The sequence below is a fragment of the Microtus pennsylvanicus genome, chromosome 11 (genome assembly GCF_037038515.1).
Source record: "Microtus pennsylvanicus isolate mMicPen1 chromosome 11, mMicPen1.hap1, whole genome shotgun sequence".
Lineage (NCBI taxonomy): Eukaryota > Metazoa > Chordata > Mammalia > Rodentia > Cricetidae > Microtus > Microtus pennsylvanicus.
The window spans coordinates 103,264,456-103,286,372 of NC_134589.1; the positions used below are offsets into that span (position 1 = coordinate 103,264,456).

A 21,917-nucleotide genomic window follows, 5' to 3' on the forward strand; every position below is an offset into this window, starting at 1 on the left:
ACTATGTGGTCGATTTTCGAGAAGGTTCCATGAACTGCAGAGAAGAAGGTATATTCTTTCCTATTTGGGTGGAATGTTCTATAGATGTCTGTTAAGTCCATTTGCTTCATTACCTCCATTAATTCTCTTATTTCTCTGTTAGGTTTCTGTCTGATTGACCTGTCCATTGGTGAGAGAGGAGTGTTGAAGTCTACTATTAGTGTGTGCGGTTTGATGGCTGCCTTGAATTTTAGCAATGTTTCTTTTATGTACGTGGGTGCTTTTATATTAGGGGCATAGATGTTCAGGATTGAGACTTCATCCTGATGAACTGTTCCTGTTATGAATATAAAATGCCCCTCTCCATCTCTTCTGATTGATTTAAGTTTGAAGTCAACTTTGTTAGAGATTAGTATGGCCACACCTGCTTGTTTCTTAGGTCCATTTGCTTGATAGGCCTTTTCCCAGCCCTTTACTCTGAGTAGGTGCCTGCCTTTGTGGTTGAGGTGTGTTTCTTGTAAACAGCAGAATGTTGGATCCTGTTTTCTTATCCAATCTCTTAGCCTGTGCCTTTTATAGGTGAGTTGAGTCCATTGACATTAAGTGATATTAATGACCAGTGGTTGTTAACTCCGGTCATTTTTTTTAGTCGTAGAGTTTGTGTGTTTGCCTTCTTTGATTTGTGTTGGTGAAGTGTCTCTAGATGTCTGAGTTATTGTGGCCATTGTTGGACCCCTTGGTTAGTGATTTTCCTTCAATTACTTTCTGTAAGGCTGGATTTGTGGCTGCGTATTGTTTAAATTTGTTTTTATCCTGGAAAATTTTATTTTCTCCATTTATCGTGAACGAAAGCTTGGCTGGGTATAGTAATCTGGGCTTGCATCCATGGTCTCTCAGTTTCTGCAGTACATCTATCCAGGACCTTCTGGCTTTCATGGTTTCCATGGAGAAGTCAGGTGTAAGTCTGATAGGTTTACCTTTGTAAGTAATTTGGCCTTTTTGCTTTGCCGCTCTTAATATTTTTTTCTAATTCTGTATGCTCTGTGTTTTGATAATTATATGGCGAGGGGATGTTTTTTTTTGATCCAGCCTATTTGGTGTTCTGTATGCTTCTTGCACCTTCATAGGTATATCTTTCTTTAGGTTGGGAAAGTTTTCTTCTATAATTTTATTAAATATATTTTCTGGACCATTGAGCTGCACTTCTCCTTCTTCTACTCCTATTATTCTTAGGTTTGGTCTTTTTATTGTGTCCCATATTTCCTGAATGTTTTGTGATGAGAGTTTGTTGGACTTGCTGTTTTCTTTGATCAGTGTGTTTATTTTCTCTATGGTATCTTCAGAATCTGAGAGTCTTTCTTCTATCTCTTGTATTCTGCTGGTTATGCTTGTTTCTTTAGTCTCTATTCGTTTACCTAGATTTTCCATGTCCAGCCGGCCCTCTGTTTGTGTTTTCTTCTTTGCCTCCATTTCAGTTTTCAAGTCTTGAACTGTTTCCATTATCTGTTTGATTGTTTTTCCTTGGTTTTCTAGGGTATCATTTACTGATTTATTCAATTCTTCAAACTTTCTGTTATACTTCTCATCCATTTCTCTAAGGGCGTTTTTTACATGCTGTTTAAGGGCGTCAATCACTTTCATGAAGTCAATCTTTTCTCCTTCTTGATTAAGGTCTTCATCATGTCCTTCCGTTGTGAGGTCGCTGGTTTCTGGTGGCTTCATGTTGCTTTTCAGCTTGTTGGGCGAATTCTTGCCTTGGCGTCTGCCCATCTCTTCTTCCAAATGCTCCCTTATGGATCTTCTTTTACTGGATCAGGTCCTCTTGCCTACCCAATGCGGCCTCCCCAATGTTGGCTCTCCTGGCGCCGAGAGATCAGGCCTCCGTGCTGGTTGGGCAGCTCGCAAACAAAGCGCCAACCCTGCTTGGTGCAGGCAGGCCACAGAAACAAAGGAACTGCAGCCCTCCCGGGCGCCCCAAGGACTCGGACCCAGCGCCACGGGCCAGAAACTCCGCCATTTGTGGATTTGTATTTGGTTCAGTCTATAGTTTGTGGTATGTGTCTTGGATAGTTTTATGTCAGCTTGACACAAGTGAGAATCATTTGAGAAGAGGGAGCCTCAGTTAAGAAAATACCTCCAAAAAGGCTGTAGGCAAGCCGGTAGGGCATTTTCTTAATGGTGGGGAGGTCCTAGCCCATGTGGGTGGGGCCATCTTTGACCTGCTGGTCCTAGGTCCTATAAGAAAGCAGGCTGAGCAAGTTGTGGGAAACAAGCCTGTAAGCAGATCTCCTCCTTGACCTCCGCATCAGCTCCTGCCTTCAGGATCCTGCCTTGCTTGAGTTCCTGCCCCAGCTTTCTTTAGCGATGAACAGTGATGTGGAAATGTATGCCAAATCGGCCCTTCCTCTCTAAACTGCTTTGGTCATGGCGATTACACAGTAGTAGTAGCCCTAACTAAGACAGTCTGTGAAGCCACATTCTGAAACACAGACATCCTTGATCAAAAGCAAATAAATCACTTGGTCACACTGAGTATATTCCACCCACAGTGAGGCTTCAGCAAGGGTTTGGGTGAAGGGACAGATGGAAATTGGGACCAGTAATGCGGTTTCCATGCTGGACGGTGGTGGTGCTCACCTTTAATCCAGCACGAGAGGCAGAGGCAGGTGGATCTCTGTGAGTTTGAGGCCAGTCTGGTCTAGTCGAGTTCCAGGATAGCCCAGGCTACACAGAGAAACCCTATCTTGAAAAATTAACCAATCAATCGATCAATAAATAAATAATGCAGTTTTCCAAGAAGTTAGTACATTTGCACAGTTCAAAACTAATACAGGAGGGAGTAGAGAATTCCCAGACTTAGTCTTATTTTTTTTAAATTATTTCTTTATTGTGCATTGGTGTTTTTTGTCTGTGTAAGGGTGTTAGGTCCCTGGAACTGTAGTTAGAGACAGTTGTGAGCTGCATGTAGATGCTGGGAATTGAACCCGGGACCTCTGGGAGAACAGTCAGTGCTCTTAACCACTGAGTCATCTTCCAGCCCCGTCTTATTATCCTTAATTATGTGTATGTATTAATGCACCTGTGTGTGGTTACCTGCAAAAACCAGAAAAGGCTTCAAATCCCCTGGAGCTGGGGGTCACAGGAGAGGGTCAGCTGCCTGCTGTTGGTGCTGGGAACCAAACTCAGTTCTTTGCAAGAACAGCAAGTACTTTAGCACTTTTAACCACTGAATTATCCTCACTAGCCAAGATAGTTTTTTTGTTTGTTTGTTTGTTTTGTTTTTCTTTCTTTTCTCTTTTGTTTTGTTTTCAGGACAGGATTTCTCTGCCTCTGGGGTGCTGGGATTAAAGGCATGTGCCACCATGCCTGGCTTGTTTCTTTGAATTTTTTTTTAAAATACTTATTTGTTTATTATACAATATTCTGTCTGCATGTATGCCTGAAGGCCAGAAGAGGGCACCAAACCTCATTACAGATGGTTGTGAGCCACCATGTGGTTGCTGGGAATTGAACTCAGGACCTTTGGAAGAGCAGCCAGCGCTCTTAATCGCTGAGCCATCTCTCCAGCCCAGTTTCTTTGAATTTTTAAGAGGTTTAAAACTTTTTTGTGCACCTTGTTACAGTGCTTATAGAGGTCAGGAGAGGGCATTGATCTCCTAAAATTAGATTTGCAGAAATTCTGAGTTGCCATGTGGGTTCTGGGAATTGAACCCTGGTCTTCTGGAAGAGCAAGCAGTGCTTTTAAACACCGAGTGATCTCTACAGACCCTTTAAAAAAGATTTTAATTGTATCTCTGTATATGTATATGTAGGTGTCAATGGATGTCAGAGGTATGGATCCTCTGGAGCTGGAGTTTGTGAGCCACCTGACATGGGTCCTGGGAACTGAATGGGGGTCCTCTGCGGGAGCAGTGTGGTATATAGTCTTAACTGCTGAGCTATCTCTAGGAGTTTTTGTTTGTTTATTTGTTTTTAATGGAAATTCAAACAAACAAAAACCAAATACTCTGTCATGAAAGTGTCAGGGGCTCATGAGACCTCTTCGCCTTCCCAAAGATTGACAGGTAGTTAATGGCTACAGCTGAGGCTTCCCTTCAGCGAGGCAGCACTCTGCGATATACATGCTCCTAGAAGCAATCACATCGGCTCATTGGGTCACACACGCTAAAGACATAAAAACAATGGAATAACACAGGAGGGAGTGGGGGACAGAATAGGGTAATGAGTGGTCATGGCAAACATGATCAAAATGATGTTCATGTATGGAAATGTTATAAAGAAATCTTTATGTATAATTAACATAGGCTGATAGAATAAAACAAAAGGCATTGTTATTCCTCCACCTCCAGTCCCCCATAACAGAACACTTTGTACTCAGAGTTGAACATCTTGCTTTTTCACTTAACAATGGGCGCTGAAGATATCTGTCTATTGAAGGACAACAAAACACCCTTGTTCATCTACTGAGGCTGACATTGGTGACTGACTTATCCAGGCTCTTGGGACTGCATGTCTTTACTGATCAGTGCCCCTGTGATAAACAACCTCCTATGATGTGTACCCGAGCAGTGGGGTCCTGTCTGAGGACACACGCCTATGTGACTTGGATAGGACCAGTTTATATTCCCAGTGGCTCTTTACCAAATCCTCGTTTTCCAATTTGCCTCCTTAACACAGTGATTATTAGGCTTAGAATTCCTGCCAAATAGATGAGAAGTGGGTTCAGCTCAGCTTTGAATTCTAGAAGACCTATAGCTATGGTATTCATTTTCTGAGCTACATTCTCTTTCTTTTTCTCTCAGCCTATTTGTAGTAATAGGAGCGGCGGGGCTGCATCCCCAGCACCGCGGCCGCATGGCTAGCTTATGCCCCGAAATAATTACACGGACATTGTATTCTTTTAAACACTGCTTGGCCCATTATATCTAGCCTCTTCTCGGCTAACTCTCGCACCTGGACTAGCCCATTTCTAATAATGTGTAGCACTGAGGTGCGCTTACCGGGAAGATTCTAGCCTACGTCCATCCTGGGTCGGAGCTTCATCACGTGTGCCTCAGAGAGCAGAGCTCTCGCGTCCGCCCGGGAGAGGGGAGCATGGCGTCTCTCTGAGCTCACTTCCTCTTCCTCCCAGCATTCTGTTCTGTTTACTCCTCACACCTATGTTTTAACCTATCAGGGCCAAGCAGTTTCTTTATTGCTTAACCAATCAAATCAACAGATTGATATATGACACTCCCACATTACCTATTTCCCTCCCTTCCTCCCTCTTTTTTTCTCTTCTAATTCAGTATTTGGAATCAAATCCAGAACCAAGGTGGATCTCTGAGTTCAAGGCCAGTCTGGTCTACAAGAACTAGTTCCAGGACAGGCTTCAAGGCTACAGAGAAGCCCTGTCTCGAAATAAAACAAAAACAAAACAAACAAACAAAAAGCACACTGGGCAAGTGCTCTACCACGAACTACATCTCACACTAGTTTACACATTTTGAAGTTAGAGTTTTGGGGACAGTAGACAGAGTTTCATGTAGCCTAGATGGCCTTGTACCCACTCCATGGCCAAGGATAGCCTTGAGATTCTGGTCCTTCTGCCTCTACCTCCTGAGTGTTAGAATTCAAAATTTGTACCTAGTATGTTGAAACTGGATTTGTGTGGGTATTTTCATTGCTTCTAAGAGACTTTCATCTGTTTGTCTTTGACATGAGTCTAACGTATCTGGAGTTTCTTTTGGTTTTGTCTGATGTGTGCTTTAGTTAGTGTGCATGGGTTATTTGACTTTTGGGTATTCAAGACAGTCACAGTTAGGAGGGCCTTTTGTTCTCTAGTCTTTTAAAACACTTGGCTTGAATTAGGTGTGATGGCACATACCTTTATCCCAGCACTCAGAAGGCAGAGGAAGGCAAATACATAAGACACTTGGCATATGTTTTTATTGTTTTTTTCCTAGTTTGGGAGGGGCAGGGATTGAGACAGGGTTTCTTTATTTAGTCCAGGCTAGCCTTGAACTTGTAACCTTCATGTGTTAGCTTCCCAAGTGTTAGGATTACAAAGATATATCATTACACCTGACCTGTTTTGTTTTTGAGACTTCATAGAGAGGTGTGAGCTTCCTACCTGTAATGATTCTTTACCATTGGTCTTTCAAGTCTGTCTCCTTCTAACAAACAAACAAAAGAAAATTACACTTGCCAGGAGAAGGCGCCAGGTGCCACCATGCTCACCTGGTATTTATATGGCATCTCAGGATCCCAACTCCGGTCCTTGTACATGTAGCAGTTGCTTTAACTATTGAACCATCTCCCTAGCCTAGGGGACCAGTGTCTTTACCTCTTGGGCCTCCTGAGTCTTGAGCACACATTTGTTTTCCCAGAAGCATTCATGTCCTCCATCTAGATCCCTATTCTCTAATTGAATGCTTTCCTCTTGTCACTAGATAGGCACCTTAGGTAACCTGAACGAACAGGTACTAACATGATGCTTTGTTTTGTTTTATTTTTTTAATTTATTTACTTATTATATATAAGTGTTCCTTCTGCCTGTACACCTCCATACCAGAAGAGAGCACCAGATCTCATTACAGATGGTTGTGAGCCACCATGTGGTTGCTGGAAATTGAACTCAGGTCCTCTGGAAGAGCTACCAGTGCTCTTAACCTCTGAGCCATCTCTCCAGCCCCTCTAACATGATGTTAATAGGGAATGTTGAATAAGTTAACAAATTCAGCCTTCCACTACAGTTGAAGACCCCAGCTTACACGGAGGATTCCAAACCTGCTTCCTACCACAGAAAATGCAGTTGCACTACAGCTCCCCAGATGCCTTAAAGTGCCATCATGAACCGGGTGGTGGTGGCGCACACCTTTAATCCCAGCACTCCAGAAGCAGAAGCAGGTGGATCACTGTGAGTTCGAGGCCAGAGCTCTGGTCTACAGAGCTAATTCCAGGATAGTCTCCAAAGCTACAGAGAAATCCTGTCTTGTGAAACCAAAAAAAAAAAAAGAAAAAAAAAGTGTCAACATGAGCTTTAAAAGCCCATGGTTTACTGTTTAGACCACTTTACTCCTGCCTCACATCACAGAGATGTGTTTACTGCCCCTGCTTTCTGTGTGAGGAAACAGATTCAGAGAAAGTTCTGGGCCTGAGTTAAACACTGAATGGATTCTTCTTATTGTTGTTTTGAAGTTACAGCCCTTCTTGGTGCATTTACCACCATTTATCACTGTGTTCTAGTGAAATACCTACCCTGTTCACAAAGCAGTGTCTGTTGGGGAGCAACTGGATGGGGGACCGAATGCCCAGAGCTTTGGAAGCTTTGGTTTTTCTCATCACAAGTGTGTGCACATAGAGGCAGGGTGGCAGAGGTCAGCAGCAGGTATTCTCAGTCACCCGTCGTATTTTTGAGACAGGGTCTCTAGGTGAATCTAGAGCTCCCTATTCTGGATAGGCTGGCTGGATGGCTAGAAAACCTCCTGATACTGGGATAATAGGCTCATGCTGTGTACCCAGCTTTTTGTGTGGGTGTTGGGGGATCTTAGCTCATATAGATGCTCAAGCACTTAGTGACTGCCACATCTACAGTAACACTTTCTTGACTTTAATTAGCATTCCTAGACAAGCTAGAGCTGGTTGCTGTCAATGATGGGCCAGAGCATGTGGCGCTACGGACAGGGCCTTAGATCATCACTAAGGGCCATATGGAAATCATTAGACCTGACCCACAAGACAACTTGTTCTCAGCTCTAATGATCCCATATTTTGTTGGTGAAGAACTTGAGGCCCAGGTAGCTGACTTGACCAGGCCTGTGGTATTTAGGACCGCCCAGGCGTGCCTTTTGTCACATTTTCCAGGCCTGCAGATACCAACACATGCTGCCATTGCTATCTTGGATAACTTTGTGTTTCTTTTACCCAGAGCCACAATCATGTCTCTGGAAGACTTTGAGCAGCGCTTGAATCAAGCAATCGAAAGAAATGCCTTCCTGGAGAGTGAGCTGGATGAGAAGGAGAATCTTCTAGAATCCGTGCAGAGGTTGAAGGATGAAGCAAGAGGTCAGAGACTTTCCCTGTCTTCTTCCAGCACGGTACCGCTCCATCCAAGACAATACTGTCCTTGTCTTTGCCTAGCACTGCCTTTCCAGTTAATCTGGATCTGTTCTGTACATAACTGGGCCTCACAGAGCAGAGGCGCAGCTTGCCAGGATGGGTACTCCGAATTGTCAGCTGCTGATGGGGATTCCTGGGATGACTCAGAAACCTCATGGTTTCAGGAAAAGCCTTGGGGTTGACAGATCCAGCTTTGTTCTTGGGTTTGTCCTCCTTGGTTCAGAAATGACCCCTTGGTTCCGGAATGATCCCACCCATACCAGGCAGGCTTGAGGCCTGGCAGAAACACAAGGGTTTCTTAGGGGATAAAAATGCCATTATATTGCTGGCCAACTTTTGACTGTTGTTCCAGGCATGAAGTTTTCACACTAATGAGAACTTCACTGGTGATCCATCTAAGCTGAGTGCTTAAGAGACTTTGTTCCAAGTCCTAATTTCTTGTTTATTATTTATTTTTGTTTTTCAAGACAGGGTTTACTGTGTAATAGCCATGGCTGTCTTGGAACTCCTTTTGTAGACCAGGCTGACCTTGAACTCATAAAAGTCTACCTGCTTCTGGCTCCTGAGTACTAGTATTAAAGGTTTGCATCATCATGCCTGTCCGTTCTTCCTTTCTTTTCCTCTTCCTCTTTCTTTCTTTCTTTCTTTCTTTCTTTCTTTCTTTCTTTCTTTCTTTCTTCAAAAATTTGATTTTCAATGGTGTAGTTACTAGGTAAGGTTTTAAAAGCAGTAGTCAGGGCTGGAGACATGGCTCATCGGTTAAGAGCACTGGCTGCTCTTCTAGAGGTCTTGAGTTGAATTCCCAGCAACTACATGGTGGCTCACAACCATCTATAATGAGATATGGTGCCCTCTTCTGGTCTGTAGGCATACATGCAGGCAAAACACTGTATACATAAAAAAATAAATTTAAAAAAAAGAAGAAAAAAGTAACAGTCAAGTTTAAATAGTTTTAGATTTCAGAACATGTTGGATTCCATTAGGAGTACTTAGTGGAGCTGGGCATGTTGGTGCAAACCTGTGATCCCTTCACTAGGGAGGAGAATCAGTTATTTAAGGTCATCCATGGCTTTATAGCAAATTCAAGACCAGCCTGTTCTTCAGAGACCCTGTCTCAAAAACAAAATAAAGCAAAATAAAAACAAAAACAAAAAACAAACCATAAACAACCAAGCAAAAAAGCCCTGGATGGGAAAATTCTTGATTGGTAAAGTCAATCAAATCACAAAATTTAAAGAGCGCTGAAATCTGAAGCACATCTGGTCCAAACAGGTAAGAGCCATCACTAATGAGATGCCAATAAATCATAGGAATTTATTTTGTGGAGTGTTAAACAGTTATTAAAATGAGTGGGCATTGGTAGACATGTTGTCTTGGGAAAGATGGGCCAGACCCTTCACGGAAGGGGAGGGAATTAGTCAGAGGCAGGAAGTGGCATATCCATGGCTAATGCTTCCTAAAGTCACTTGCATTACACGCAATAGGAGCTCACAGCATATGTGAACTATGCAAAGGTTGGGTGGACACACGGAGTCTAGTGCTCAGGAGGCTGACTCAGGAGGATCAAGTATTTGAGCCCGTCCTGGATACTTAGCAGAAAGACAGTCATCTGTGTTATGCCCAAATCACAGAAACCAACTAGGAGACCGAGTCCTGAGTGTAAAAGCAAAGAGCTTTTATTCTTACACACGCTTGCAAACTCGGTCTCTCCATGTGTTCAACATGTTGGAGTGATGGAGACCAACCCCCAGCTCAGTTGGGGTTAGGTTTTTATAGTAGCAAAGGTGGGGGTAAAGGATTTCTAAGGTTCAGGACTCCTGATTGGCTGACATTTGTCTAGGGGTGTCTTGGTGAAATGCCAGGGTTAAGTGCTGGCAGGTGGTCCTATCTACTATGGTTGGAACGTTAGGAATTTCCTTTGGATGGTCTGTTCCTGGGTGATGCGTGGGTGGTCACAGTTTGTGGCCTTTTTTGAAATCAGGTATTGCCTTAGGGTAAACTACTGAGACTTGGGCCTCTGTTGAGCTTGTCAGGGCTGGGTCCTACAGTCTGCTGCTCCACGGTTTACCCTACTTTCTGAATTACTTTCCCTTGTACCTCCTCACTCCCCGCCATTGCTGAGTACACTAGTCTGACTCAAAGATGTGGCTTTCTCTCTTCCTTTTCTCTTAACTTCCTTCTGGTAGCTGCTAAGATTTCAAGCTTGCCTGCTTGGGTTTCTCTTTTAAAGTCGAATAAAACTGTTCCCAAGTTTCAAAAAGAAAAGAAAAAACAACAGCACACAGAAAAAAAAACCAAAACTTGGTCACATGTTCCAGAGGGAAGGGCCCTGGGGGGTGGAGAGTGGGTAGTTTCCCCCGGGATTCTGTCTGCACCTCAATGTGAAGTCTTTCTGAGCATTAGCATGGTGAAGCATGTACCATCGTTTCATGTTCTTCTGTATCCTGCAGAAAGGAAGTGTGTTGTTTTGTATAACTGTTAGGAGGACATGTGGGTGTCCCGCTAGTCAGGGTTTCAAGGTTGATTTCTGGGTTGTAGCCCTCCTGTTTTGGCTTCATCCTCACCCAGAAGAGAGGGCTCACATTCTGGCTCCTTTCCCGGCATAGATCTGCGGCAGGAATTGGCTGTGCAGCAGAAGCAAGACAAGCCCCGGACACCCTTGCCAGGCTCTGGGGAAACCGAGAGGACAGACATGGCTGTACAGGCTACAGGCTCTATGCCGTCCACTCCCATAGCTCACCGAGGACCCAGCTCTGGTTTAAACACACCAGGAATATTCAGACGTGGTAAGGAGATGGGGCAAAGGGAAAAATTTTCCTTGATTCAAAGAGGCCAGACATGGTGATGCAGACCTCTAAGCCCAGTACTTGAGAGGCAGAAGCAGGTGGAGATCTGAGTCCAAGGCCAGTCTACATAGTGAATTTCAGGATAGCTAGGGCTTTTTTTAAAAAAAATATTTATTCATTTATTATGTACACAACATTCTGCCTCGATGTATGCCCACACACCAGAGGAGGGCGCCAGATCTCAGTACAGATGGTTGTGAGCCACCATGTGGTTGCTGGGAATTGAACTCAGGACCTCTGGAAGAGCAGTCAGTGCTCTTAACCTCTGAGCCATCTCTCCAGCCCTAGCTAGGGCTTTGTAGAGAGACCCTGACTCAAAATGAATGAGTGAATAAATGAAAGATTTGTCCTGGTGAGAACCTAGTGTGGGTCCTGGGTAAGGTGGTGTGGATCTAGCTCAGGGTTAGGGAGTTGTGTGGGGATCAGTGGGGCAGGCTGTTATGATACATGACAGGGGGGTTTTGAGTGATGCAGGGCGTAACACATCCTGTGGTAAAGAACAGAAGGATGTGGGTCCATCCTAGCTGACCACTCCAGTCACATACAAATAAAAGTTAAAAGCATCATGGGTTGGACATGATTGTACATATCTGTAATCTCTGTGTTCTTGAGGCAGAAGCAATAGGATTGAACGTTCAAGGCTAGCCTGGTCTACATAGTGAGTGACTATTTCATAAATAAATACGTATGAGGGGGAGGAGGAGTTCTGCAATAGATCTACTTAGAAATGGGCCCGAAGTAATTGGTGTGCTTAAAACTGAAAATTTTGAGTTCTGCCCCCGCCTCTCGGCTGATGAATCAGGCAAATGCTCATATATGGTCGACATCTTGTTTACCACCCTTCATAGTAGGACCACACAGAGCCTCCTCACAGTTTACCACACTTCATAGTAGGGCCACACAGAGCCTCCTCACAGTTTACCACACTTCATAGTAGGGCCACACAGAGCCTCCTCACAGTTTACCACACTTCATAGTAGGACCACACAGAGCCTCCTCACAGTTTACCACCCTTCATAGTAGGGCCACACAGAGCCTCCTCACAGTTTACCACACTTCATAGTAGGGCCACACAGAGCCTCCTCACAGTTTACCACACTTCATAGCAGGGCTGCACAGAGCCTCCTCACAGTCTCAGTACCGGTGGTAGTCCCATCTTTCAGATGTGTATGCCAATGTCCCCGATGTTACCTAACAGATCAGTGACAGAGTTGAGATTCACAGCCACGTAGGCTGGTTCAAGGGTGTAAGCCTCAGTTCACAGTGTGAGCCTTGCTGATGAAGACTGGTGTGGCCTCTGGGGTCCCAGTCCAGAGCAGTTTCCTGTGTTTCAGGGTTCACATGACTCACTTGGTGTCTTAATCGCTGTTCTATTGCTGCGTAGACACCATGACTAAGGCAGTCTTATAAAAGAAAGTACTTAACTGGAGGCTTGCTTACAGTTTTAGAGATTTAGTTCATTTTAATCATGGCAAAGAACATGATGGCAGGCAGGCACTTCCTGGTCCACAAGTAGAGGTACTGGGCCTGGCATGGACTTTTGAAACCTAGGAAAACTTCCTCCAACAAGGCCACACCTCCTAATCCTTATAATCCCTTCAAACAGTTTTACTCCCTGGTGACCAAGCATTCAAATATAGGAGCCTATTGGGGTTCAAACTACTGGGGATGAGTTTGGTTCAGGCTCAGCTGGTCTCAGTGGGGCCTACAGTTGTGATGGAGGAAGGTCATTGGTTAAATAAAAAGAAACTGCTTGGTCCTCATTGGTTAGAAGATAGGTGGGAGGAGTAAACAGAACAGAACACTGGGAGGAGGAGGAAGTGAGCTCAGACTCCACAGCTCTCCTCTCGGGAGCAGATGCCTCAGAGAGACGCCATGCTCTGCTCTCCCAGGCAGACAGACACGATGAAGCTCCGACCCAGGATGGACTTAGGCTAGAATCATCCCGGTAAGACCAGTGCTTACAGATTATTAGAGATGGGTTGATCGGGATATCAGAATTAGCCAGTAAGGGCTAGAGCTAAAGGGCCAAGCAGTGTTTAAATGAATACAGTTTGTGTGTTGTTATTTCGGGGCATAAGCTAGCCGAGCAGGCGGCCGGGGTGCTGGGAACGCAGCCCCGCTGCCCTTATTACTACACAGTTGTACCACTGTGTTGGGGGAGGGGCTCATAAAAAGAAAAAGAATTTCTTTTTAATTATGAAGGGCTGCCATGGTGTGCATGTGGAAGTTGGGCTCAGCAGCAAGTGTTTTTACCCACGGAGCCATCACTGGCCGTGAGTGGAGCAGCTGGCTGTGGTGGTGCATGGCTGCAACCCCAGTGGCCACACTGACGGGAGGGACCCTGCCTTTCGCTCCCCGATTTTTTTCACCATGCATATATCTATCCTAATCATTTTCAATGTTATTAACGAGCTCCGTGGAGTTCTTAGACTGCCTTGACTTGGTTTAAAAAGATTAATCTGTGAAAATAGATGTTTAACATAATCTTACCAAGAACTCAAAAAATAGACTGGTAGACTCTTGGCATGTTGCCCAGATAAGATAGTGACCAGACTCAAAGGGAAGGTGTCAGCTTTCGTCCCCACCCCCACAGTTGGAGTTTGGTGACATTGGTCCACAGACTATATAGTACTGTGTGACTTGTGCTTCTTGTACACCCAGGTCTGGACGGCTCTAACAGTGGGACCCCACTCACACCTGCAGCCCGAATATCAGCCCTAAACATCGTTGGGGACCTGCTTCGGAAAGTTGGGGTAAGCTCCAGCCTTTGCGGGGTTTTTTTGAAGGTTTTCTAGATAGAGCCTCTCTTCCCGCTTTCACAGAGACCTGAGTTTTAGATGTGGCTAGACCTTACATCATTAGCTCATGAGACGAGAGTTTCATATAGAGGGATCAGGTGCTCTGAATCCAGGCATCTTCCATTTTTCCTCCCAAGTAGTTTGTCTGTCTCTCAGGCCCCACACTAGCAGCCTTCTTCCTGCCTCACAGTCCCCAAATTCTGAGACTGTAGTTGTGGGCTTCCAAGCTAAACTGGAAGTTCTTTCTTAATTTGAAAAAAAAAAAAAAAAGTCCAAGAGCTATTTAGAAATGGGTCAGTCCTTTTTCCCCACTCTCTCTGTCTGTCTATAGAACATCTTAAGAAGCAAAGCAAAGAAACAGCCTTGGCCTTCCTGGCTTTCTGTTAGTCACAGGGAGGAACTTTTGTCCTCAGGCAGCCACACAGAATTCTTGTAGCTGTTCTTTCAGTTTTAGAAACTATGCCTGAAGGCCATTTAATGTCAGCCTGGCCTGAGGCAGAAAGAGAACACACACACACACACACACTCACGCACGCACGCACGCGCACCGAAGGTCTGTACCTCTGTGAATTTTTAGGTTTGTTTCCTCCAAGTTCAAGACCTCGGTTGACTCTCTTTGCAGATTTGATGAGGTAAACAAGAGAACGGTTCCAGAAGATGATTATTACTATTCTTAGTATTTGGTGAGGGTAGTTCTTTTTTGTTTGTTTGGTTTCTGGTTGTTTTTTGAGACAGAGTCTTTCTATGTCACCTAGGCTGGCCTAGAACTTATAGTAATTCTCCTGCCTCAGTCCCTAGAGTGCTAAGATTGCAGGTGCACACCACGCCTATCTCATTTTACTAGGTGGAGCTAATGATTTTCTGGGAAGCTTCTGAATATTTTAGGGGGGGTAGTTTTAGTCCTCGTAGACACACTGAATTCCACTGAGGACCCCTCAGAATCTTGGGAACACAATTTAAGTGGTTTTCTCTTCCCTGGCTCCCACCTTCTATGTGTTTTTTTTTTTTTTTTTTTTTTTTTTGATAGTATCTTTCTGTAACCCAGGCTGTCCTGGAGCTCACTGTGTGACCTAGACTGGCAAGGCATCTGAAACCTGCTCTGCCTGGACTCACACAGATCTGCCTGTTCCTGCCTCCTGCGGGCTGGGGTCAAAGATGTGTGCCATCATGCCCAGTGGCTCTCAGACTTTTCCGTTCCTGTCTTTTTTATTTCCTTGAGGGGTGGGGAACGCTATGGCCCAGGCTGGCCTCGAATTTGCTAAGTAACTGAAAATAACTTTTAACTTCTGATCCTCTTGTCTCTTCCTCCTGAGTACTGAGGTTACAGGTAATGTCGTACCTTGTTTATATACCGCTGGGGATCAAACCCTGTGCTTCATGCACTTGGCAAGCACCCCCTCCCCCAGCTGGCTATTTCTCCAACCTCCGTCTACACCTTGACTGATGAAAGTGTGTTTCTTCCCAGGCGCTGGAGTCCAAACTAGCATCATGCAGGAACTTGGTGTATGATCAGTCCCCAAGCCGAGCAAGTGGACCAGCCTCAGGGCAAGGAACCAAAGGCCGAGATGGTGGTGACAGATGGCCAAGCAGCACCAGTGTCGGAGATAAAGGGTCAGTGCCTTTGATGAACTCAGATCAGACACCAGCCCCAGCCCCAGCCCCACATGGTCTCTAGTTTTAAGGCTATAGGATTATTGCAGAAAACCTTAGCCTCTGCTTCCAGGCTAGCCTTGAATAAGCCCTTTGCTTAAGGCCAAATTAGATAATACCTGAATTTGGGCCAGCAGACAAGGAGAGAGCAGTGTTTGTGGTGTGATTTTGCACTGTGAAGAGGGCTGTCCAGATCCTTTGTGGAAAGTTGCACTTCCCCTAGAGCACTCTGTGAGTTTGGCTCCACTGTGTATTTGTGTATGCGGAGGCCAGAGGTCAGCTTTAAGTGATGTTCCTCAAGTGCTGGCCACTTGATTTTTGAGACAAGAGTCTAACTGGCGTGGAACTTGTCAAGTAGGCTAAAAGCCCCAGGGATCCACCTGCCTCTGCTTCCTTGGTGCTGAGGTCAAAAGCATCCTCATGTCTGGCTTTTTACATAGGTGTTGGGGATCAAATTCAGGTCCTGATGCTGCAAGGCAGCACTTTTGCCAGTTGAGCTATTGCCCAGCCGGACCAGATTCCTGGAACAGTCACAGGGATGGACACAGCGCTGAGTGCCCGCACTTCTTTTTTCTTTTCTTTTCTTTTCTTTTCTTTTCTTTTCTTTTCTTTTCTTTTCTTTTCTTCTCTTGCCTAAGGGAAGCCCTAGATCTTGGGATTCATCAAAAGAAACCTGCCTGGCCTCGGGGCCCAGGTGTGAGGCAGCACGTGAGAGAAGTGAATTTATCCACAGCTGCACACTTAGCTTCTGGACCTTTAAATACAGATTTTTTTTTGATTTATTTATTTATTATGTGTATAGTATTCTCAGTATTCTGTCTGCATGTATGCCCACATGCCAGAAGAGGGCATCAGATCTCATTACAGATGGTTGTGAGCCACCATATGGTTGCTGGGAATTGAACTCAGGACCTTTGGAAGAGCAGGCAGTGCTCTTAACCACTGAGCCATCTTTCCAGCCCTTAATTTTTTTTTAATATTTATTTATTTATTATGTATACAATATTCTGTCTGTATGCCTGAAGGCCAGAAGAGGGCGCCAGACCTCTTTACAGATGGTTGTGAGCCACCATGTGGTTGCTGGGACTTGAACTCAGGACCTTTGGAAGAGCAGGCAATGCTCTTAACCACTGAGCCATCTCTCCAGCCCCCTTAATTTTTTTTTTAATTCAAGGAATTGAATTAAAAATTAGGAAATGTTGCTCAGTAGACATACGTCCCTGGGTTCAAATTTCAGCATTCCCCACCCACTCTAAATGAAGTGACCAAGAAGTAACAGTTTTGTGGGATCTTCTAAGATACGGTGCTTTTTCTGTAGCGTTTGGAATCAGGGAACCAGATAGCCAGTATCCTTTTCTTCATTTCACAGGAGAGAAAGCTGAGACCCTGTGAGACATTCACCCTTAGAACCCTGGGGTCCCTGTGCTAGCCATGGCAAACTCCTGTCACGTCTGTTAAATGTGTTTGCTCTGTCTGAAGGTCAGGAAAACGCTTGGAGTTTGGGAAGCCAGCCTCACAGCTCTCATCACCGGCACCACCGTCCACCCAGGGTGTGGTCAAGCTTTTGCTTTAGGACCAATGGGAACTGCACCCTCACCTGTCCTACCCTCTTTATATTTAGCTTTTGGTTGTGCCGCGCAGCCCAAGCTGACTAAGGCTGTTGGCTGTGGACTCAGCATCATTGCTGTGGTGTGGCCCAGCCCCTGGCAGTATGCATCATAGAGTTGAGCTGGTTCCTCACCCCACCGCCCTCCAGCTCCAAGGTCTGGTGATGGGGCCACCCTGTCATTGGCTACCTAGAGTTTTAATGGCCTCCAGAGGTGTTTTGAATATACCTAATCTTCAGGGGGAACTAGAGCCCAGCTAGCTCAGGAGCTCTCCCGCAGCCTACTTCCAGCTGAAGCTGTCTTCTGGAACATCCTGCCAGTGCTTTACAGCATGATTAAATTGTGTCGAGAACTGGGAGATCACAGAAGCATGGGGCTGTTTAAACCATGACCATGACCTTTGCAAGATGGGGTGTCTCTGTGTAGCCCTGACCGTCCTGGAACTCACTATGTAGAGCAAGCTGGCCTTGAACTCAGAGATCTGCCTGCCTCTGCCTCTCAAGTGTGCACCACCACTGCCCAGCCCTTTGACACTTCTAATCTGCCTCATGAAGATTTTCAGAGGTGTGTCTGACTCCTCTGATCAGTGGGAGATTATTCTCTATAGATAAACCCAGCTTCCCATCTCTCCTGAGCTCTTACCTTGATGTTGGGGCGACTTCTGTATCACAACCATGAACAACTTGGAGTTGGACTGGGCTTTGTCATGCCATCCCTAAGAACAAGACTTCATCATTCTATGTCTATAGAATAACAAGGGTGACTAAAACATCAGATTCTCAGCCACTGGTGGTCGCTCCCTTGGGATGTAGAGAAATGAGCACAGAACTGCAACACCAGAGCCTTGTCTGGTCTGTCTGGGGTGAAGCACCACCTCCTGCTTCGGTCCACAATGAGAAATGCGCACTGATTTCCAGAGCTTAGCACCCTTCACTTCGCTACTAATGCATTTTTTTAGTAGATGGGGCAAACCTGGCCTTGAACTGAACCTAGAACTTTCTGAGTGCTGCTGACATTCACAAGGTGGTTTTAAGCTGTGTGACCATTTGTTCCCCCCAGACATTATAGCTTGGGAAAAGATGGCCTTTATTTTTTTATATTAAAAAATAAAATCAAAAGAAATGCCTGCTTTACTTCTGTGTGTTTGTCCTTCCGTGTTTGCACATGGCCCTAAAGTTCATTTTTTTGTTTAGCCAAGTAATAAAATAATGGAGGAAAAATGTTTTGTGTGTGGGTATATGTAGTTGCTTGTGCGGATTGGAGGCGTGTGTTCACATGCTTGGGAATCAGAAGCCAATATCTGTTATCTTCTTCAGTTCTATGGGTGATGTATATAGGTGTGTGGGTGGGTGTGTGGGAACATGTGTGCAGAGAGGTCAACGTTTGGTGTCTTTCTTTTTGATGTGGGGTCTCTTATTAGACCCCAGTTCATCCATTAGGCTAGGCTGGCCAACAAGCTTCAAGAATGACTTTCTCTGCCCTGCCAGGTGGAGTTGCACAAGGGTGCTGAGGATCTGGACTCAGGGCCTCGTGTTTGCAAAGCACCTTACTCATTAGATCTGTTTTTAAAATTTTTCTATTAAAGTCAACTTTTCAGCAGTGATTTTGGGAAAATGTTTATATGTCATTCCAGTTATATCAGCACTCGTGGGAGGACTGGCTTTTTCAGCATTTTAGTGTCTATTTCCTGTCTCTTTTATTTTAAAGTCTGTTGAGTTGGGCTTTGGAAAAGTGTGTGTGGACTAGAACTTTTACAGTAATTGGAAATTAAAGGTCCCTGATGTGCTTCTGTAGATTCTTCATGCTAAGAATGATTTCTTAAATGTTTTTTCGGGGTGGGGTGAGATAGCCTTAGATGGCTTCCAAACCAAGGACTATAGGCGTGGGCCACTCTGCTTTAGGTGTTTGGGGTTTTAGTTTTTAAACAGCTTTGCTCGAAGGTGAATGTGTTGTAGAGAAAGATGTGGCCTACAAGTCTGAAGTATTTACTTTTAAATCCTTTATTGGTGTATGAGGGAGTATATGCCACCACACTCACGTGGTGTGAGTGCCAAGGATTAAACTCAGGTCATCGGGCTCACACTGTCATGTGGTGAGCACCCGCCATAAATACTATGTGTCTAGATTTCTTTCTTTCTTTCTTTTTTTAATTTTTTTTAATTTATTAAAGATTTCTGCCTCCTCCCCGCAACCTCTTCCCATTTCCCTCCCCCGATCAAGTCTCCCTCCCTCATCTGCCCAAAGAGCAATCAGGGTTCCCTACCCTGTGGGAAGTCCAAGGACCACCCTCCTCCATCCAGGTCTAGTAAGGTGAGCATCCAAACTGCCTAGGCTCCCACAAAGCCAGTACGTGCAGTAGGATCAAAAACCCATTGCCATTGTTCTTGAGTTCTCAGTAGTCCTCATTGTTCGCTATGTTCAGCGAGTCCGGTTTTATCCCATGATTTTTCAGACCCAGGCCAGCTGGCCTTGGTGAGTTCCCAATAGAACATCCCCATTGTCTCAGTGTGTGGGTGCACCCCTTGCGGTCCTGAGTTCCTTGTTCGTGCTCTCTCTCCTTCTGCTCCTGATTTGGACCTTGAGATTTCTGTCCGGTGCTCCAATGTGGGTCTCTGTCTCTGTCTCCTTTCACCGCCTGATGAAGGTTAATATTCAGGAGGATGCCTATATGTTTTTCTTTGGGTTCACCTTCTTATTTATGTGTCTAGCTTTCTGAGGGATTTTGCTGACCTGCTCTGCTGAACAAAAATATTGTAATTTAAAGAGATAAGAAACCTTGTGCTTAAAATATTGGTTGACTGTGCTGCCCTTGAAAGACTTGGGACCAGAAGTACCTAGGATTTGGTGTCTTTAGGACGTTGTGATATTTTTGCAGCCTGGAGGCAAGACCCAGTTCTAAACACAGAATTCACTTGGCTTCCATGTATGCCTTCTTTTTTTTAAAAAAACTTTATTTTGTGTGCATTGGTGTGAAGGTGTCACATGCCCTGGAACTGGAGTTACAGACAGTTGGGTGCTTGGAATTGAACCCGGGTCCTCTAGAAGAGCAGCCTGGCTCTTCAGTCCCGTGTATGTCTTCCACATGTAGTCTGAAGGTTTTTATTTTTATTTATGCATTTATTTGAGACAGGGTCTCATTATATAAATCATGCCATCCCAGAACTAGGTAGCCCAGGCTGGCCTTAAGTTTTCAATCATCCCACTGCCCCCTCTTAAGTGCTGGGAGTACAGGCATAACACCCCTGTGCCTGACACCTGGAAGTAATTTAAGTGCTGGGAGTACAGGCATAACACCCCTGTGCCTGACACCTGGAAGTAATTTTATACAGTAATTTTAGTGTGTCTGAGTTTTGGTTATGACCCATTCCATTTTGGGATTTTTCAGTGTTGATGGAAAAGGGTCTTCAAAGGTGTTGGGGACATTGGAATTTTCAGACCAGATGCTCAAGCAGGACAGCTGCACAGCTGGTACACAGCCTTCTAGCTTCATGTCCAAATAAAGCCCTCCCTTATGCATGTTAATCCCTCCATGATTGTTTGCCCAGTTTGTGGACTAACTCAAACGTTCACAGGGTGACGGATGTCCTGCCCCGCCCTGCACTAGACTACAGCCTGACAGAAGAGCCAACTCCATTTTCGTGACGTATGTTTTATTAGTGAAAGTGTTCATGGGTACAGCCTGGGTGCAAGTAAGACAGTGTGAGCTCAGTACTCAGCCCTTGGAGCAGTGTTTCCTTTGTAGTTCACTTGGTCTTGGTGAATGAACTCTGTGTGTCTGAGGTGTGGCAGCCAGGGAGGGGAAGGGAGTTTTCAAACAAGGGCTTCCTTCCCGAGCTGGAGCAACTAGTTGGTCAGGGAATGATTTGGGAGTGGACTGGGGGCAGTGGCACCCATTAGGTAACTTACTCATTTCATGTAAACACAGTTGATGGTGACTGGGGCTGTTTTCCTAAAACCTGTCTGCACAGCCCCCCCCCCCCCCCCCAGCGCAAGGTCTGGCCTGCATCTTCTTTGATAGCACATCCTAAAACATGAATTCACACCCTTTGTGTGGGCTGTGGGCCGACTGTCGTGAGGGGTGAGCTGACGTCTGCGACTTGAGAATGAATGGAGCCGAACGCTAAGCATAGTCCACTAGATTCTGCTGTCTTCAGTGTTTTGTTTCCCTGCCACGGTGTATAGTTCTGAATTTATTCATTGGCTTTGGTTCCATTGAAGTCTGAGTCCCGAGCGTCCATTTCTTCTTCAGAACCATCTGTGTTTTCAATAACTCTGCGGCCTCCAGCCCTTCTGGAAGGAACAAATGAGGCCTCGTTTCCTCGCCTATGGATTTAAAACAGAAAATACACGTCTTTAGTAAGGAAATCTCCCAGGAGATTGGAAGAAGTGTTTATCAAGGGCTGAGACCAAACACACACTCAGCATGAATGAGTCACAAACAAATTCAGGGTGAGTCCCAGCCAGTCTTAAAAGTCTGAGTGGTTTTATTTATTCAGTTGGCATGAGATTATTGGCTTTAAATACATCTGGTTTGGTCATTTCATACACTTAGGATTCTGCTGTGCCAAAGCACTGGATTGGAAAGAGGAAAAGGACAAGACGGGTGGAGAGTCACACACACAGGCCTGATAAGAAAGTGTGCTGTTTTATCTACAGATTTCTGTCTTGTGGGAATAAAAAGGCATGATTTTAGGTTTTCAGAATGACTCTAAAAGCAGAGTGGAGTTACACAGAGGACATTCCTTAGTTGAAGGGGGTGACACACACTCTCCCCTGCCCTCAGATCTGCCATGGTGGGGAGATGGTGTCTACCTTGAATGTGCATGATGGGACAAGTGAGTGCCCACTGAGTATTTGGAAATTGTTATTCTGAGGTGCACGTTTACTCAGGGCAGGGCGGCCCTGAGCCTTCACAACTGTCCTCAGCCTCTGGT

The 21,917-nt window shown here is 45.1% G+C and overlaps 2 protein-coding genes across 9 annotated transcripts in view; one reads left to right on the forward strand and one right to left on the reverse strand.

Moving 5' to 3' along the window:
* Window positions 1-18,116, forward strand: part of Nde1 (nudE neurodevelopment protein 1) — a 37,306-nt gene extending 19,190 nt beyond the window's left edge. For 2 of the 5 annotated variants that reach the window (XM_075942104.1, XM_075942103.1), the window contains exons 5-9: window positions 7,889-8,025; window positions 10,686-10,865; window positions 13,590-13,681; window positions 15,192-15,337; window positions 15,817-16,737. In XM_075942104.1, coding sequence (XP_075798219.1) covers window positions 7,889-8,025; window positions 10,686-10,865; window positions 13,590-13,681; window positions 15,192-15,337; window positions 15,817-16,279 — 1,018 coding nt within the window. In that variant the 3' untranslated portion in view covers window positions 16,280-16,737. The other 3 variants (XM_075942105.1, XM_075942107.1, XM_075942106.1) reach the window with 3 other exon arrangements.
* Window positions 18,117-20,616: 2,500 nt separating this feature from the next.
* Window positions 20,617-21,917, reverse strand: part of Myh11 (myosin heavy chain 11) — a 99,806-nt gene continuing 98,505 nt past the window's right edge. For 2 of the 4 annotated variants that reach the window (XM_075942108.1, XM_075942111.1), the window contains one exon: window positions 20,617-21,306. In XM_075942108.1, coding sequence (XP_075798223.1) covers window positions 21,174-21,306 — 133 coding nt within the window. In that variant the 3' untranslated portion in view covers window positions 20,617-21,173. The remainder of the gene's footprint in view (window positions 21,307-21,917) is intronic. The other 2 variants (XM_075942110.1, XM_075942112.1) reach the window with 2 other exon arrangements.